This window comes from Morone saxatilis, unplaced genomic scaffold (genome assembly GCF_004916995.1).
Source record: "Morone saxatilis isolate NCDOM2014 unplaced genomic scaffold, NCSU_SB_2.0 Contig8, whole genome shotgun sequence".
NCBI classification, from domain to species: Eukaryota; Metazoa; Chordata; class Actinopteri; family Moronidae; genus Morone; species Morone saxatilis.
The window spans coordinates 22,431,460-22,448,473 of NW_023340257.1; the positions used below are offsets into that span (position 1 = coordinate 22,431,460).

Consider the following 17,014-nt stretch of genomic DNA (forward strand, 5'->3'; position numbering starts at 1 on the left):
GTCAGGGAGCAACAGGGGGGTTGTCTGCTGTGTGTGTGTGTGTGTGTGTGTGTGTGTGTGTGTGTGTCTAAGTAATGTTCATAATCAAATGATGACGGAACTGAGGAAGGTAAAAGGCATAACATGGAGGGGAATAAGATTTGAGGGAACACCCCCCTCCCCTCCTCTGAAATAAATAAATGCAGATTGAGGATCATATTAATCTGGGCCGAGCATAAATACATAAGAAACACACATAAAAAGAGGCCTATAATTTTATTAATTAATGCATCAATCACTGAAATCCCAGTGTGTTTTCCAAGCTGTCTGGAAGTAGTCACTAAAAAAATGAGTTCTGTCTATGCTTAATTGTCCACCAGCCCCATCTGTCTCTCTGCTTGGCTTCATCACTCCACACACCCACGAGCTCATCTCTTCCTTTTCACCCACAAGATACCAATCAGGCTTGTTATAATAAACCTTCAACAATGCTGGTTAAAGAGGAATTTCATTTTAAGAATAAACTTTGGTCATTACCTAGAGGTGTAACCAGGGCCTAAAAAGGTCAAAATCCCACAAGAATCTAGCTTTTCTCTGTAGACAGTGAATGAGTGGGGCATTGGATTTAAGCTCACCCTAACCCTTTATCTGTGAGACTTGTGTGAGTTCTTCCAAATGGATTTTCAGTGTGAGAATACAAGCTTTATTTTACTGCAACCTCCAACAAGTCAGTGCACAGTCTGGATAATTGTTGTCTCACTTTGTGTGTGAACTGAATGCTATGCCAACTTGTGTGTTGCAAGTAGAAGGTAACGTCATGAACATGCGCAGAGGTGTATTTCTTGATCTACAGGTTTTCCTATTTTGTGTCACATTAATCACCAAAGCCTGGATGACCTGCTGGATGACCAGCAGTGTGCTCTGTTGGTTCCGAGCCACCACATCCATTAGATCTAAATGAATCTTTGTTACAAGAGTCACACTGACGTCAGGGTGTATTTGTGTGTTTACACTGAACTGACCCACAGTCAGATGTGACACTTGACCTCAGAGGGGCAGCAGGAACGTCCCTCCTCTGTCATTGTTTACTTCCTGTCAAAGCAACACGACAGGGAAAGCTTGTTTGCCCGTTTTTTGTGTTTTTTTTAAAAAGAGGATCCAGTCTGTCTCTCAACAAGAGATAATGTTGTACAGAGAATGGTGACTGAGACGAGTAAGCCCACTTTCACCCTCATTAATCATGGCTCTCTTGCTTATGCCACTTAGGTGTGCTTGAGCAGTGAACAGAAACTCGTAGTCCAGAAGCTTTCATTCAGCAGTGTTTCTGACACACACACACACACACACACACACAATACACACAGTTAATACTGTGAGGTGTGGCAAAAGTGCTGAACTCCAGACCAGACAGAGGAAGTATCCCTTTAATGATTAGGATTTGAATTCTTGATATTCTATGCTTGTTTGGTAGGTGATTATATTCTTTAAGTTTTCTTACCTTGAGAGACAATGAAAGAGGAGATAAGGAGGAAGTAGATCTGGGGAAACAAAAGGATAGAAGATTTTTCCATTCAGATTTCGAACCTTCTGTATTTTTAATCTTGGTTTAGGGGGATGATGTTGGCCACCTGCCGTTATCATCTGTGAAAATACAATAGCTGTATTCCAGCAATGCAGATTTTTTAATAAAATCAAAGTCCTTTGATTTGCTTTCAGCCTGAAGACTGTACGTACTGGCTGGTAGATTGGCTCCATAATGTGGAGCTCATTTCATTTATGTTGGGAAAAGTTTTTGTATTCATGTCCCTTTGTTTAACTAAAACATAATAGCTATAGATTAGAGTCCCTTCAGAGTCCCTGTACATGTCTTTTCTTTTATCTCTGTTTTTTGGTTTCATATAAGGTATTTAATTATCGGTCAAACTTTAGATTTTTGACACAGTGGCTGGGCCATACAACTGTCAACTATACTTGCATCAACACTAAGCTTTCATTTTCAAAAGTTATACATAGAAATGATCAAGTACAATTTTTGCACATGGATCAGTCTCTCCAGGTCTGGGCAGGAACATGCTCTCTCTGCTTTCATGTTCTGCTCTCTCATGTTATGTAATTATAATATGATCTATATGAAAATAATGGATAATGCAGAAGCAAACAATGGTGTGGGACATCCTCATTAATTATTTTCTATATCAATACACCTCTGAGTGTATTACTGCACTTACTCATGCCATTGCCGCCTACCACCTGAGAGACTGTGGTCCCTTTTTGTTTTCTTTTTTAAGTTTGTTTCTAGTCAGCTGAACCCGGGGTTAAGTCTGTTTCAGCAGAGTAGGTTAGCAATTGAGGTAAATACACCTACTGTTGCTATCATTTTGGGCTCCAACTAACAAATAATTTCTTATTTTTTCTTTTGATTAGTTTAAAGTCTATAAATCATCCGAAAATGTTGAAAAATCTACAACGATTTTGTTAAACCAACAGTCCAAACCCATAAAAATATTCAATTATAAAAAACCTTAAAACAATGGATGGATTTCCAGAATAGCTGACTATTCATTTTCTTATTAGTTATTGATACAGATATATAAATGAAACTGTTAATTTCCTGGTATACATTTTCAACAGCCACCTGGCAGCCAATCAAAAACAAGTATTTCCATTGCTATGTCATAACTGATGAGTAATGCGAACACAAATATATGCCCAAACTTCCAACATGATTAAGAATTATAAATCTTTTATTGTGCATGGATCCTTTGTAGATATCATGGCTATACAGATACACTTTTGATACATATCTATGATTATACATTTTTCCCATAACGAACATTTTAAAGTGATATGTCTGGTAGTATGTATAGTATAACAAATTTTCATTTTGGAATGTACGGTGTATGAGGTAACTGCAAACATTAAAATTACATAAAAATGGTCTCTATTTTTGTGCATATTTTACTCATTTTTGTAGCATTTTGTTAATCTCTCCAACCAAAGGTAGTAAGCCCTGGGTGAAGAGGTGTTAAAATGGCACACGTTGCAATCGCTATCAAAAATAGGAATTTGAATTCTTTAAATGACAAAGAGAAGACATTTGCAGAATGTCTGAAAGACCAAATCATGTAATTATCCAAGACGTTTTGCAAGGTACCTGTATTTCATTTTTATGGTTGCAACAGCAATTATCTGCCCAAAACCAAACAACACTAGACCCTACAGCCAGATTACAACTGAAAACTCAGCACTGGCAATCTGTTACAAATACTTAACACACAGAGAAAAGGCAAATTTAGATTCACAGGAAGTACATGATATAACACATTTTTGTATCTGCCATTTGCGTTCCATGATTCATGAGTACTCAGGATTTATTATTTTCTCTGGAGAGTATTAACTTATATTACTTCAATATTATAAAAAAATATACTTCACACATGTTTGACTTGACAAAAGAAATCAAAAGAAATCATAAGTAATACATAGAACTACTTTCCATTTCTCTCCTGATTACGTAGGTTTACTAACATCAAATAAATGTTGCAAAAATAAAAGTAAATAAAACACATTTTAGTGTTTTCTAACACTAAAAGAAAAACATAGAAACTTAAGAGAAATTAAGAAAATTCTCCCGAGATTTTTTTCCTCTCCAATTAAGGCCTCTGAAACAACTGGTACATACTTTTTTTTCCTCCGTTTTTTTCTTGCTGAGATAGATCAGCTGTTTCAGTGACACATTATGTGGTACTACAACTTTTAAAACACCCAAAACACAAGTAGGGCTTGCACAATCTCAAAGTGTGTTCTATAAAATGCATCACAAGACCAAGACGCAGTCAGTCAAGGTTTCCTTTCACTAAGGTGCAAAATCAATTACTGGGGAAAAACAAAAAACAAAATAAAACAAAACATACAAGTAAGCATACATTTTTTGTGCTGAACAACAATATTTCGGAGTAAAGCAGCAGTATAACTATATGATAGTAAAAATAATTAGAATTCACTGTTAGTTTGGTTTTTGTTTGTTTTCTAATCATACTGAGCATTTTTTTTCCCTCAAACTTACAGGTCCTTGTGTCTTTACTGTACAAAAATATACTAACATTTCTCCAGTCATTTTTGCATCCTTAAACATTCTGAACATCAAAAAGATTGGAAAGTGCTAAATGAACGTTCTATATTGTGAACAAGATTTTCATTTCTGTTTCTTCTCTCACTAGACCCCTTAAACTCCAGCAGGGGGTTAAGTCCCTTCATCTGGCCCTGAAGCCCTCCCAGCCGTGTACCTCTGTGGCACTAACTACGTACAGTATACACATCTGGACACACACACCCCACTGTGCAAACACTGGCCCACCAGGTCCCAGGATCAAATAGCACATAGGCTAATGACACACCTACATACTATTTTTGGAACACATCTATCAAAAACAGTTTCATACTGGACACATTAATGGAAATATAAATAATGACTATTTCTATACACACACACACATATATATATATATATATATATACACACATATATAAATATATATATATATATATATTTAGTCAACAAGAACATGAGTCGAAGCGCCCCTTCCCTCCCGACCCTCTCCCCAAAATAAACCATATCCCTGCTCATTCTGAGTTTCTTTTGCGCAGGAAGCTGATCATGAAGGAACAGAATTCTGAACTGAACAACAGATACCACAGGGTGACAAAGGCAGGATAGTCAGGAAGGTATAACACGTGCTGAATAAGGTGTTACATCCTTCATTTTAACTGCTATTCAGCTCTCACTCAAAAGCCTTCCTTCCTGCTCGTAACGGGATTACTCTGTTGACAACAGAAAACAGTAAGTACAAAACAAAGAATACAAAACAACAGAGAAAGGGGGAAAGAATAAAGCTATAACCCTGCAACTGGGTGCGCAAACTGCTCATTTAATAACAAAGTACTGGATGACAAAAGCAATGAGAATGGCAATGACGGCGAAAACCATGAGGAGGAGGAACGCGCACTGCTCGTCCGTCAGGCTTCGTCTGGCTCGGTTGGACTCTGTGCCGGCCCTGGATCCCGAGCCAGTCGCACCGCCGCCCACCGCCATGTCGTTCCGCTGGGGGGAGAGGGTCACTGTGGTGCTGTAGGGGCCGCTCAGCTCAGGGGCGTCCTGGCACTGCCTGATAGCGCACACACGGAAACGGTAGTCGCTGTTGGGCTGGAGGTTCTGAACATGGAAGGATGTGGCAGAGCCTTTGTACGCCTTCAAACGGGAAGGAAGAGGAGAAGAAATGATTAAAAACGGAGAATAAGAGTGAAAAATTACGTTTTGTATTTTGCTATGGAGTGCGATATTGTGAAATTTTTTCTTAAGTGCACACAAATTACTTATGACAATATTGGTGGAATTAAATTAGTGAATTGAATTGAACCAACTGGATGAAGTATTCCGTTAGTGTCAGGCATTATGGAAAAAAACTGTCCCTCATTCAGCTTTCACCAACTATTTGCAGTTATGCTGTTTGTTGCCTTGGATGCAGGGGGAAGCCATCTGCCTTAGCTGTTTGCACAGCTGACGCTGAACCTGGTCTGTTTGATTGGTAGAGTGACACTTTCTTGAACTTGAATCTAAAACTGCCTAAAACTGAATTCATTACATTCAGTTATTCTTATAGATTGCAATGTCATAAACAAAGAAACAATTGGAGACAACTACCGGAGGAGGCTACAAGCAGTTTTTGTAGTAAACTAGCAAAAGTCTAAAAATGATTTATCCACAAGCCAAATTACACTAGTTGTGTTGGTGCAAAGAAACTCCTATCCACAGAAAAGGAAAAATTCCCTGATATTAAACATGGGCTTTTTGAGTCTAGGCCACTGAGACTGACAACAAACATCAAACTCATGTGGGGTGGCAGCCACATATTTCAACTCCCTGATCCAATTGCCATGTATGATGTGGCAAGATTAGCATAAGCCTGCAGAGGCCATTACTCCACGTTAACAGGTCTGGAGGCCAGCGAGAGGGATGAATGTGCTTGGCAGGGGCTAGACACCTGGGATACCTCATTGATCAATGACCTTTGCATAATGGGCAATTTAAAGCCAGCAGTGACTAACACAGCATGCTGCAAAGCCACTGTGAAAACATTAAGGCCCCCGGATCCATCTGTATCTTGATCTGCATAAAAAGGCCACTGTGATGAATGGCAGGTCAGCTGAAGGTAAGGACACAAATACAAGAGGGAGCAACCGAACCTTCACACAACAGCGTCCGTACCTGTTTAAACTCAGAGTTTCCCATCATGCACTGCAAGGTGTAGATGATCGGGTCCCCCTTCATGGGCAGCAGGGCCTCCCATGTGACTTCGCAGGAGTTGTCATCCAGACGCTCCACTTTAGGGGCTGGGGGGGGAGCGAGTGCAGATGTAATGAAAGGTACACTGAAGGAACGTCTGCCACCAGATATCAAATTTAAAATCAATCACATCGATCAACCTGACATCGCTGCCATTGAGATGTGTCAAACACTACTAGCACAACACTATTTGGTTTGAACTCATGCAGTGTAATCTATCAAAACAATCCTCGGGGTTAGAATTTATAACAAAAACACATTTGCTAAAACTGGTTGTAACTTAAATTCTTGAATATTAAACAAAAACAAAATAGAAGAAACTTCCAACATTTCATATCTGCTGTGAACGTTCTGTTTGAATCAGTTTGGAGGACTTTTCTTAAAGTGGGGTGGTTACAGAACCCTTTTGCTTTACTACAAGAGAAATTGCTTTAATGAATGTACAATGACTCAGCTAATGAATTGAGAATTAATTCTAGACTACATGTAACCTTAGTTCTTCAGTATAGTGCCATAACTATGAGTCATGCTCTTCTTAAGATAGGTAGCATTTTAAGCAAAATTAAAATAAGCAATAAAATAATGTTAGCCTTTAAATGGATAGTCTGAATTCAAACAGTTAACGGTTGAGAGTCCACTTCACTGTGTGGGGAGACAAACACTGTTGAGTAACACTGACAAACTGGCACATGCCGGATTCAAAAGAGGTGCCGCACTGAGAATAAAACCCACGTCCTCATTACTGACTTCAACATGTAGGATCAAAAGAGGCTTTGCAGAGGCTGTTTGAGACAAGACCACAGCGCTGAACAACCTGACTCATGATGACAGTCGACAAGTGAATCTCGGGCTACTGGATCTTGATCAAATGCAAGTCAAACTTGGGTCAACTGAGGTTAAAAGCTGAGCACAGACTGGCTGCCTGTATGTCAGCAGTGAGTGTTTGTAAAGATAATAAGAGCTGATCCACATTGGGGAGATAGAGAGACAGAGAGCGAGAGAGAGAGTGAAGGAGGAAGAGGAAGATGGTGTGTGTCCTGTCGGTGGCTGCCGGTGTGTGCTGGGCTGGGCTCAACGTGAAGATGCAGCCATGGGGGATCCAGGAGGCTCCACTCCTTTGTGCAGTAAGGAGCTTCGGCCACGCTTTTAATCTATGAGAAGAGGGGGGTGGTGGGGCGGGTCATGAACCACTGCCAGACCTCCGGATATGTGCCTCTGTGCGTGTCTTCGTCAAGCTGTGTTGCTTGTCTGTCTTGTCTATGTCTGTCTGTACTGTGGTTTTATGTGTGCGGTTGATACAGGCTTTAAACACAGTGGGCTCTGTCACTATAGTATGTTAGTTCTACGAAAAAGTTCAGTGTGTATTTCTTTTACTCCCTTCTCTGACTTTTTTTCTGACTTTCTCTAGAGAGGGAGGGAGAAGCAGTGCTCTAGTGTCTTGTCAACGTCACATCACCGGACTGGGCAGTCGGTGTGTGTGTGTGTTTTTGCTTGTTTGCTAGCCTCTCAATGGCACTGTGTGTTGTTCAGACAGTAGTCATTGTTGATTCCATTATTAATTGTGTGCTGGGTTCATTCGGAGTGCACTGGGTAACTGGGAGGTTACAGGCAGGACAACTCAAGAGGTGTTGGGAATGTTATTCACTCTTTCATGCCTGACTTGCCGCTGTGTGTCCACTCAAACACATGCACATTACACACGCACACAAACTCTCAGGAGGGAACATGATATTTTTATAGCTCTCTCAGCCTCTGGGGTGAACTTGGATATAACTCCTACTTATCTAATTGTGCTATTGATATACTATTAGTAAGCATCTTTTTATTTCTGTGTGTTTTTGTCTTAGAAGTGCTTGTTAAGCTGAAAATTTACTTTGATTGTTGATTTAAGGAGGATTCTAAAAAATCCCCACCGTGTGTGTGTGTGTGTGTGTTTTGGTTTAACAGTTAATACCTATAACACACACAATACGCTAGGCTGAACTTACTCTGTCCTCTGAGCCACCCTTAATTTTTGTGTGTGTATGTGTGTGTGTGTTTTGCTCAAGCACGTAAGGCTATCACACGCCTTGCATTTGGCATTTAGGGATTCCACTGACAGAGGGGCTGTCAACAGGGTGTCGCCTTTCAACACGCATACACACACACACACACACACACACACACACAGGAAGGAAAGGGACAGCCGTCTCAACCCTCCTCACCTTCTCTCCCTCTCCAACCACCACATAGCTCTTGAAAGCCAGAAAGAGACATGGCACACATAAGAATCACCCTTTTCGCTGCTGAAGACTTTTCTTTTGGGATAGAACTGAACGCTCTGTAAGTCTAAAAACACTTAACTCAAGAAATCCCCAAATTCATTAAAAACTCATCTACATTCAGGAATATCCAGCTGGCAGCTTCTTGATTCAAGAAGGGTCTTAGTAGCACCTCTGGCAGCATTAATTGGATCAAAACTCAGTATCTTTTTCTTAAGTGATAGTTGCGTGAGGGAGCCATTGAGTTGCTAATTTGTTAAACTGGATGTGTTTACGCTGAATTTGTTAACATACACAGCACTATAATATACTGCCACCAAGAAATAAAGTCACCCTGGTAGTTCCGGAGCATGCTTGGAGGAGCTGTTGTGTAAACTGTGACCATGGATCTCTGGCAGACACGCAGCCAGACGGGAGCTCTTTGAGCAAGGGAAGGGGTGACCCGCCCTCCTAACCTCTCACCTCTGACCCTAAGCCCCTCTGCCCCTCACACCACCAATTCCCATCCGCCCCAGCTGTCACAAACAGATACTCAGCACCACACTTTGCCTTGACTATCTCTATGTCCAAAGAAAGAGCTATTCGCCTTACTATGTTCTCATTTGTCTGCATTCGTCTTTCTATGTCTTAAGTTTTCCTTTGGTTCTTTCATCTCAATGCAATATTGCTTATTAATACTTTCTCATTCTCCTCCCTTCTGTCCATTGGTAGGCATGAGCCATGAGCCAAAGTCACCATCGTTAGGAATGATCTCCACGGCGACCCGTACCACGGCGACGGTCAGCCCACTCACCCCGTCGCCTCTCAACGGCTCCATCGTAGCCAATGGAAGCCCAGCCACCCAGTCTGCTCACTCTGGATTTGCTGCAGCCCTCCGTAAACTGGCCAAACAGGCTGAAGAACCTCGAGGTAAAGCCACACAGCCTGGACTACAGGGATGTGACACTCATGACGCTGTCAACTTTTAAGTATGACAGCATTTTTTGGCTGTATAATTCATGAAGAAAATGGTGACAATCCATCTCTTTGCGCTACTTGTCAAGTGTGAATTTATAATCAGATGAAAACAGGTTGTGTAAACATCTCGTTTTTGTTTGACAATGGAACTGAGTGTTTATTTTAACGTTATTAAAACATCTTGAAAGGTTTAAAAGTTGACTTACCACTGATGGTTTGCCGTTGGGTTTCATATTCTCTCAACATGGTTTAGTCGTTATGTCTGACTGCAAAATATTTCCTAGTACCGTATCGTGTATCAAACCATAGTAAGAGCTAAATGTATTGTTACATCCAGCTCCCTAACCCTTACCTGTAAACCTAATGGATTAGGTGTTCTGTACGTCCTGTATCCTGTATGTGTGTGGTTGTCTTTTTGGTCTTTGTGTGTGTGGCCAGTTTGTGTAGCTGATTGCAGAACTGCTAATAGTAATGGGATAATATCCACACAGAATTGAATTAGTTGCTCTCCCTGGAGATACTGGGATGAAGAGGAGCCACTCTAGCTGACCCACTTAATGTGCTGTGTGTGAGTGCACGTACACTTTGGTGTGCTTGTCAATGTGTGTATGATAGTGTTATAATTCCCCTTCATACAATCATCCTTGTCACACACATGAAACGTGCCATAGAATTCATCTCTTCGGGCTCTATCCTGTGGTTGTATGAGTATTAAATGCGCATCAGGTGGTTGAATTGCTGGTTATCAACTCATACAACCATATGTCAGAAATTCTAAACTGTCCCTTCAAGTCTGAAACAAGCTTGTTTAAAGATTCATGCAAATGTCGTTTTCTGTAAATGCTCAAGGAGGGCTTTGTGGGTTTCTGGTTTCTTCTTTATTTCCTGTGTGTTTGGTAAATGCAAACCTGGTCTTTAATACACATTTGAATGCAAGTAGTTTCCAAACCCATGTGCCCAGTGTTCCTTAATTATACTAGGTAAAACATACAAACAATCGCTCAAAGCAGAATTCACACAGCAGAGCACATCAGTAGCAAGATTCTCATTGTGGAGTTTATTAAGAGTGTGTACATTTGTGTGTCCATATATGTGTGTGGCTCTATGCCTTGGCTCCACAGAGAGGCCCAGCTACCCCAGCTGTCCACCCTTGCTCTGGCTCTTAAATCAGATGGTCCCCTCCTTCCTGGCTGTCCCTGGATACCTTGCTCCCCAGCCCACTGCAACCTGGGTCCCAGAACCCTGCAAATGATTTATTACCCACACACAGAGAGAGAGCACTCTGCTCCAACCTCTCCTCACCTCCCTCTCAATCCTTCTCCCCTTCATCTCTTTTCACTCCCTCAACCTTACATGCCAGCCCGATTATTTTCTCGCTCTGTCTCCTATCAAAAAGAAAAATCCATTTGCAGAGTTCAGTCCTGCCTTTTTATTTTATTGTGGACTCACCTTTTTTTTTTATTGGAATTTTTCCTCCTTATCTCTTGTTTATCCTCTTTCTGTCCGTTGCAGCTGGAGATCACAAGGATTGTGTTCTTAGTCATGTTTTTTTTTAATCTCCTCTTAATAACCTCTGCTTTTTTATTTCTCATTGTATTGCGAAGTGAGCATAAGTGTGCACCGTTCTGTTTGTAATTCACAATCTACTAAGGCAGAGAGCTCCTGCCTGTGTATTTGTCATACAAACAGACACCAGATCCTGTCTGATTAAGCTCTACCACCTTTTTATTAAAAGCACAAAAAAGCCCCTTTGTTATTTTTGAGGCCCGCTGACTGTGCTGCTTGGCTGGAGTAGGCAGAGATGTCTGGGTGAGTCAACCATCAGACATAAGGGGCAACTCTGCCTGTGTTACGAGCATAGGCTCCAGGGTGGGCAGAGCGGCATGTAGCCCCTGGAGCTCCAGTCACCTCTCTGTCTGCAGAGCCTGTATTTATAGGCAACACACACACCCAAACACCCCCACACATGCAAACAGTTGTCTTTGCAACTTGTGTAAGCCTCGTGATTTCTTAGCTTGCTGCAGCCTGCTGTCCTTTCATTAGCTACTTTGACTCAACCTCTCTTTCTCTCCCTCTGTCTCTCTCTGTCACCCTAATGTTGATGCTTTGAGGTGAGTAGCGCAGTATATATGTGCCGTGACTCAGTGTCCTAAGGCCTAGAGGAATTAGTTAGGTTTGAGAACTAGTATTACTGCCACTGGCTGCTGAACTGATTTAAGACCCTGAGCACGGCTGCTGTTTATACACACACCCACACACCCACACACACACACACCCACATACACATACAGACACATACGTCGTCACTTGTCTGTCGTGAGTATAATGAATAGCTCTGTGTACCCAGTGCTGCACTGAAGAGGGGAGGTGATGGATAATGAGTATCAGAGCAGCGTAAAGGACACACTCTCATCCCATGAACACTCACATGAACACACACACGATAGCACTCACATGTGTGCCCAAACACACAACACACACAGACACAGATAACACACTGCCACAAAAAGGAAGGCCTGCTGGTATCTGATTAATTAGGCAGACCTGGGTTTAATCCTAGCAGTTGTTTCTCCTTACACACTTGTAGACACACACACACCACCAGAATTTCATGACAGTGTTTATACCAACTGTAGTACACTGCCTGGAGAGAGAATGAAGAGAAGGAGAATAAAGGTGTACAATGTAGATGGAAATGAATGTGCTGGGAAAAAAAGAGATATTGGAAGTAATTAGCAGATTTGTGAAACCTGACGTGTTTGTCACATTGTACAACAGTGCGTGTGTGTGTTTGTGCGTGTGTGTATGTGTGTGGCCAGAGGCTCCCCTTGTTTCTGGGAGCCCAGAGCATGCTGGGACAGCGGGGCAGTGTGTCTCTGACCTCTCCATCTGGAGCCTGCCTGGAGCTCACACAGGCTCACTGTGCTCAGTGTGTGTGTGTGTTTCTTGAAGGCAAAACCCTTCAGGCTGTGACTGTCCCTGAAACACTCACAAACAAGCTCATTTACTTTCCCCTTCTCTCTCTCCATACAGAGCAACCTTACACCTCTCATGACTCTGTTCAGTAGCAAAGCAGCATTTAAGCATAATATACAGTTTGTACAGTCAGCAGAAAGCACAGAGGATTGCTCTTCTTATTTCGATCCGCCATCTTGTACTGTCTTTCTTTCCCTCGCTGGCACAGCAACACACACAGTGCGTTTCTCCCCTCCCCCCACTCAGTGATGCAGATTACAGGCTTTGTGGTGTGTTGTCAGTGCGTGGCCAAGACTGTAGTAGCAGGTGTGTGCGGTGTTTGTGTGCATCAGTGGTTATTGTGTGTCTGTAAGTGTGGGGATGTTTGTGTGTGTTAGAGTGCACGTGTTGAGGCTTGTGCTAGTGTGTGCTGGTGGGGTGGCATATGGATGCAGGGTTGGCTGGGCACTGCTATGCACACCAGGTGTGAAATGGACTGTTTAATTAAGTGCTGATGTTGTTGTAATGCATGCTGGGAGGGAGGCGGGTGGAGGAGGCGGGGTGGGATGGGGTGAGGTGGGTGTGTTGGCGGGGTGGAGGAGAGCACCTTCTGCCTGGCAGGGCTGGGGGCTGGCTATGCTTGGCTGTTTTGGCAGTAGTGGAGGTGGTGGTGGCAGAGAATTGGTAGGGGCCATTTGGCAACACTAAAACATTTTTGTGTAGTGTTGTCTTCCTATCAAGGCTTAGTCATCCAGTGGGATTCACTTCTACGGCTGCTGGACCCTGCCATTGAATGAAAGAGCCTGCTGAAGAGCTGTGGTGACTTCTTTTGGCTTTTTGATTGGGTCGGTGGCTGAAGTGTAAGGTGCAGTCTGTGCAGAGACACTTGGCCACAGCCTCTGACCACAGCTTGGTTTGTTTGTTTGTTGCTGCTGTTGGTTGTATCTTGTGTATGTATGTGTGCGTGCGCATGTGTGGCTCAGCTTGAGCGGTCAAGTGTGGAGGCAGTCTGGGAGAGTGGGACTGGTAATAGAGGAGGCGATAGAGAAAGGAGCTTCACATTAATCACACACAGCTTGGGACTGAGACAGCACTTGATTTCTTTCTCTCTTTTCCTTGCTCTTTCCTTCTGTCTCTACCTCTTCTGTCCCTCTCCCCCGACCCCATCACAGCACCACACTCACACCTCTACACACCGAGCAAGTGACAATCAGTACAGTTAATGAAGTGCAGGTTGAGAGCTGATGAGCCAATTTTAGACTCTGGGGACAAAGGCTGTGCCTCACTCCTCCTCCTTCTCTGCCTCCTCTGGCTCCCTACAGGGCCAGCATGTATGACCATCTTCTCTCTGTAAAGATGGAAGGGGAGGAACATATGACAGAAATGACACCAGCTTGGTGCCAATCATATCCCTCATACATGATTATTCCCCTATCAGATGGCACCATGATGTGAGGGAGGGGCGGAGAAAGGGATTGGTATGGAAATTGGAGCAGGCGGGTTTAAAATGGACAAGAGGAAATCTAAAGGAGGGACGAAGGAAAGAGGCTTATGGATATGCATGACTTTCTGTGATTTAAACAGGAAGAAAAAGTGAAACATACATAGATGCACACATGCAAACATGTAAACACTCTCTCGGACGTTTCCCTGAGCCCTTACCAGCTTTAAGTGTTGTAAATGTGTTCATGAAAATTGTGCGTTGCGTCGGACAGATTTATGTCTGGTTGGCAGGCACTGTGTTTGAAGAACAGAAGGAAACGGAATTGGGGTGTATGAAGACGTGGTGGGCGGGTGGTGGTTGCGTGGGGTGTTGAGAGGAAGAGGAGGAGGAGGAGGAGGAATGGATAGAGGGATAATAGGTGTTTGTGTTTAGTGTGTATGTGTACGTGTCGAGGAAGGACGCCTAGAAATGTACACAGATGCTGCAAGAAGAAGCCGTTGGTATATGGCCCTTGTCTCTTTTATTTCCTTCTTCCCCTCACCTGTTTCTCTTCCTGCTCTCTTAATTATTTAGTCTGCCCTGCCTCTTCTACTGTCTGCTTTGCCTCTACATGGAAAAGGAGGAGGAAGAGGAGGAGATGGGAAGAGAGGGGGTGAGAGAAATAGATGGAGTGGAGGTCTGTTGCTTAGCAGTTCAGAATCACAGTGACCACCCCCACTCCTCTACTCTCTACCTCTTCCCTCCCTCCCTCCAGCCTTATTTGTTCCCCCATCCTTGCGTATGCATTTCGAGAGCGAGAGCGAGGGAGAGAGAGAGAGAGAGAGAGTGAGTGTGTGTGTGTGTGTGTGTGTGTGTGTGTCTCTGTGTGGTGAGTGAATAGGCTGTGACACTAGAGCTGTATTAAGTGTAGCTCCATTCCCCAGGCTGAGTGGGCTGCTATTGATTGGCCTAGTCTTGCACAGGAGAGTAATGGCTCTCAGAGGTGAGGAGGGTGGAGGGGAGGGGATTAGGCCACTAATTGCCATTGTGCAGACAAGATATGCCTCCCCCACCTCAATATTTCTAACCCTGTCCCCGCCACCCACTCACCCATCTGCACCCCAGATCTCTTTGCTTTCCTAGCTGCTATATCTCTCGCCTCACCTCGCACCTCTTTTGCACTCTCACTTGCAGTTTTTTCCCAGTCACTCCCCGTCTCCTATCATTTTTCATTTTCATGTCTCACCTCACATGTATTATCACCATTTTTTTCCACACACATCTTTTTTTCTTCTTGTCCCCCACCTCCCTTTGATGCTCCTACCTCCACTCACACATAGATTTTCAGATTCACCTGACTGCCATTATTGATTCTTTCCATTATTTAGTGGTATTAGTTAGAGTGAGGTGTTTAAAATCAGTCAATATCCTGACCGCACCTATCATGAGCTGACGTTGTCTGTTAGGTTATGTTGCCACGGAAACCAAAGTAGGAAAGAAATGGCAGTTGGGTATCTGTGGTTTTTGTTCTGATGGCGATAATTGGAGGGGAAGTAGACCTGAAACTGACCTGAGGTTTTTTTTTGTTATGTTTTTTTACGTGACTGCATGTAAGCAGGTTGATGCAAAAAGCGCACACACACACACACACACACACACACATCTCCTGCTGTCCTTGCTGCAGCACCGAAGTGTGTGTCCCACTGAGAGGGTTGTGACCCAGTTTGACTGTGTAATGCTGCGCTTGCTTTGAGCAAAGGAGACATACAGCACACTGTACTGTCAGGAGAAGAGGAGAGGAAGCAAGAGGAAATAGAGAGACAACACACAGGTTAAAATACAGGAGAGAGCAAAGAAAAATAAAGTAAAGAAGGGAACACAGAAGGACAGATAAAAGATAGAAGGGAAGAAACAGAGGACACGGTTGAGAAGAACAGGGTGTAGCCTGTATGGGAAGAGGTAAAGATGTAAGTTTGGAAAGATTAAAATCACAGTGACATACGTATGAGAATGGGAGCGTATCATATGCGAGCTTTGGAACTAAAGAGAGAGAAAGCGAGATGTGTGGAAAGCAAGGCATGTGACCAGACTGTGACCCTGCGCTACAGGGTTTCCCTGGAGGGCTTTGTTAATGTGGCACAGCTACAGCGCAGCAGAGAAGCTCATTGGGCCAGCTTTTCACCACCTGCTGTGTGTGTGTGTGTGGTGGAGGGGGAGTTCTGTGTGTGGCTGCAAGCGCCACTGACTGTATATACATTCAGTTTGGCCGTTCACTCCCAAGCAGTGTGTTCTTGTGGTGTGTGTGTGTGTGTGTGTGTCCTGCATGTCAAGGCTGTGTGACTCTCACAGGGCTGCTCATCCTGATCACTGTCACTTCATAATAGGGGCCCAGGGCCATCCATCTGGCACACTCAGTGTGTGTGTGCGCACATTATTTGTTGCCATTGTAGTGCTGCAGCCTTCTTTTTATCTGATTTTATTCCCTAGTGAAGGAGCTACAGGATCATACAGTACTGTTGTTACACTTGCCTTTTTATTAATAGAGCAAAGCACAGACTATTAGGTTGTTTTGTTCTTCTTTTCACTGTACTCATGTCACTTGTCTCCGTCTTTCTCCAGCTGCATCTTCCATCAGCAGTGAGTCCTCTCCAGTGTCCTCCCCAGCCACCAACCACAGCTCTCCAGTCAGTACTCCCAAGAGGGGTCCCCTCGGTCCGGGGCCTGTCCTGGTTCCCCCTGCGGGTCACAGCGTGCCAAACACTCCACCAGTAGTCACCATTGCTCCAACAAAGACTAGCAACGGCCTCTGGAGGAACGAGGGACGCCAGGTAATACCACATTCAAACACTGACCGTGGGCCTGCTCTCTTCCTTTATCGTACTTCTCTTTTTTCCTTTCAGTTGCTCTTTTTGAAGTCTCAGGTTCCAGTGTATTTTCTCTTTTTGTATTTTCCTTTCTTTATCTGGCTGTTAAAGCAACATTCAAATGTTCTCATTCTTCAGCTTGCCTGCTAGCACAAATATGCACACAGACAGGCTCTCGAGGGATTAATGGATTTTGTAGATGGCCTGTAACCCATAGTGTGGCAGAACGTAC

General features: G+C 43.4%; 2 protein-coding genes across 2 annotated transcripts; one reads left to right on the top strand and one right to left on the bottom strand.

The window, feature by feature from the left end:
- Positions 1-2,700: 2,700 nt before the first annotated feature.
- On the bottom strand, positions 2,701-7,161 carry LOC118341483 (fibronectin type-III domain-containing protein 3A-like). Its single transcript, XM_035679745.1, has 2 exons — positions 6,245-7,161; positions 2,701-5,227 (listed from the first exon to the last, which is right to left on the bottom strand). The coding sequence occupies exons 1-2, from the start codon at positions 6,305-6,307 to the stop codon at positions 4,904-4,906; spliced, it is 387 nt and encodes a 128-aa protein (XP_035535638.1). The 5' UTR covers positions 6,308-7,161; the 3' UTR covers positions 2,701-4,903.
- A 124-nt stretch (positions 7,162-7,285) lies between these two features.
- On the top strand, positions 7,286-16,746 carry LOC118341482 (genetic suppressor element 1-like; the record flags this gene model as incomplete). The annotated part of the gene is given in 3 exon segments (XM_035679744.1): positions 7,286-7,446; positions 9,295-9,492; positions 16,538-16,746. Coding segments are annotated over 3 exon segments (441 nt in total), but the record flags the coding sequence as incomplete, so codon positions are not given.
- Positions 16,747-17,014: the final 268 nt, after the last annotated feature.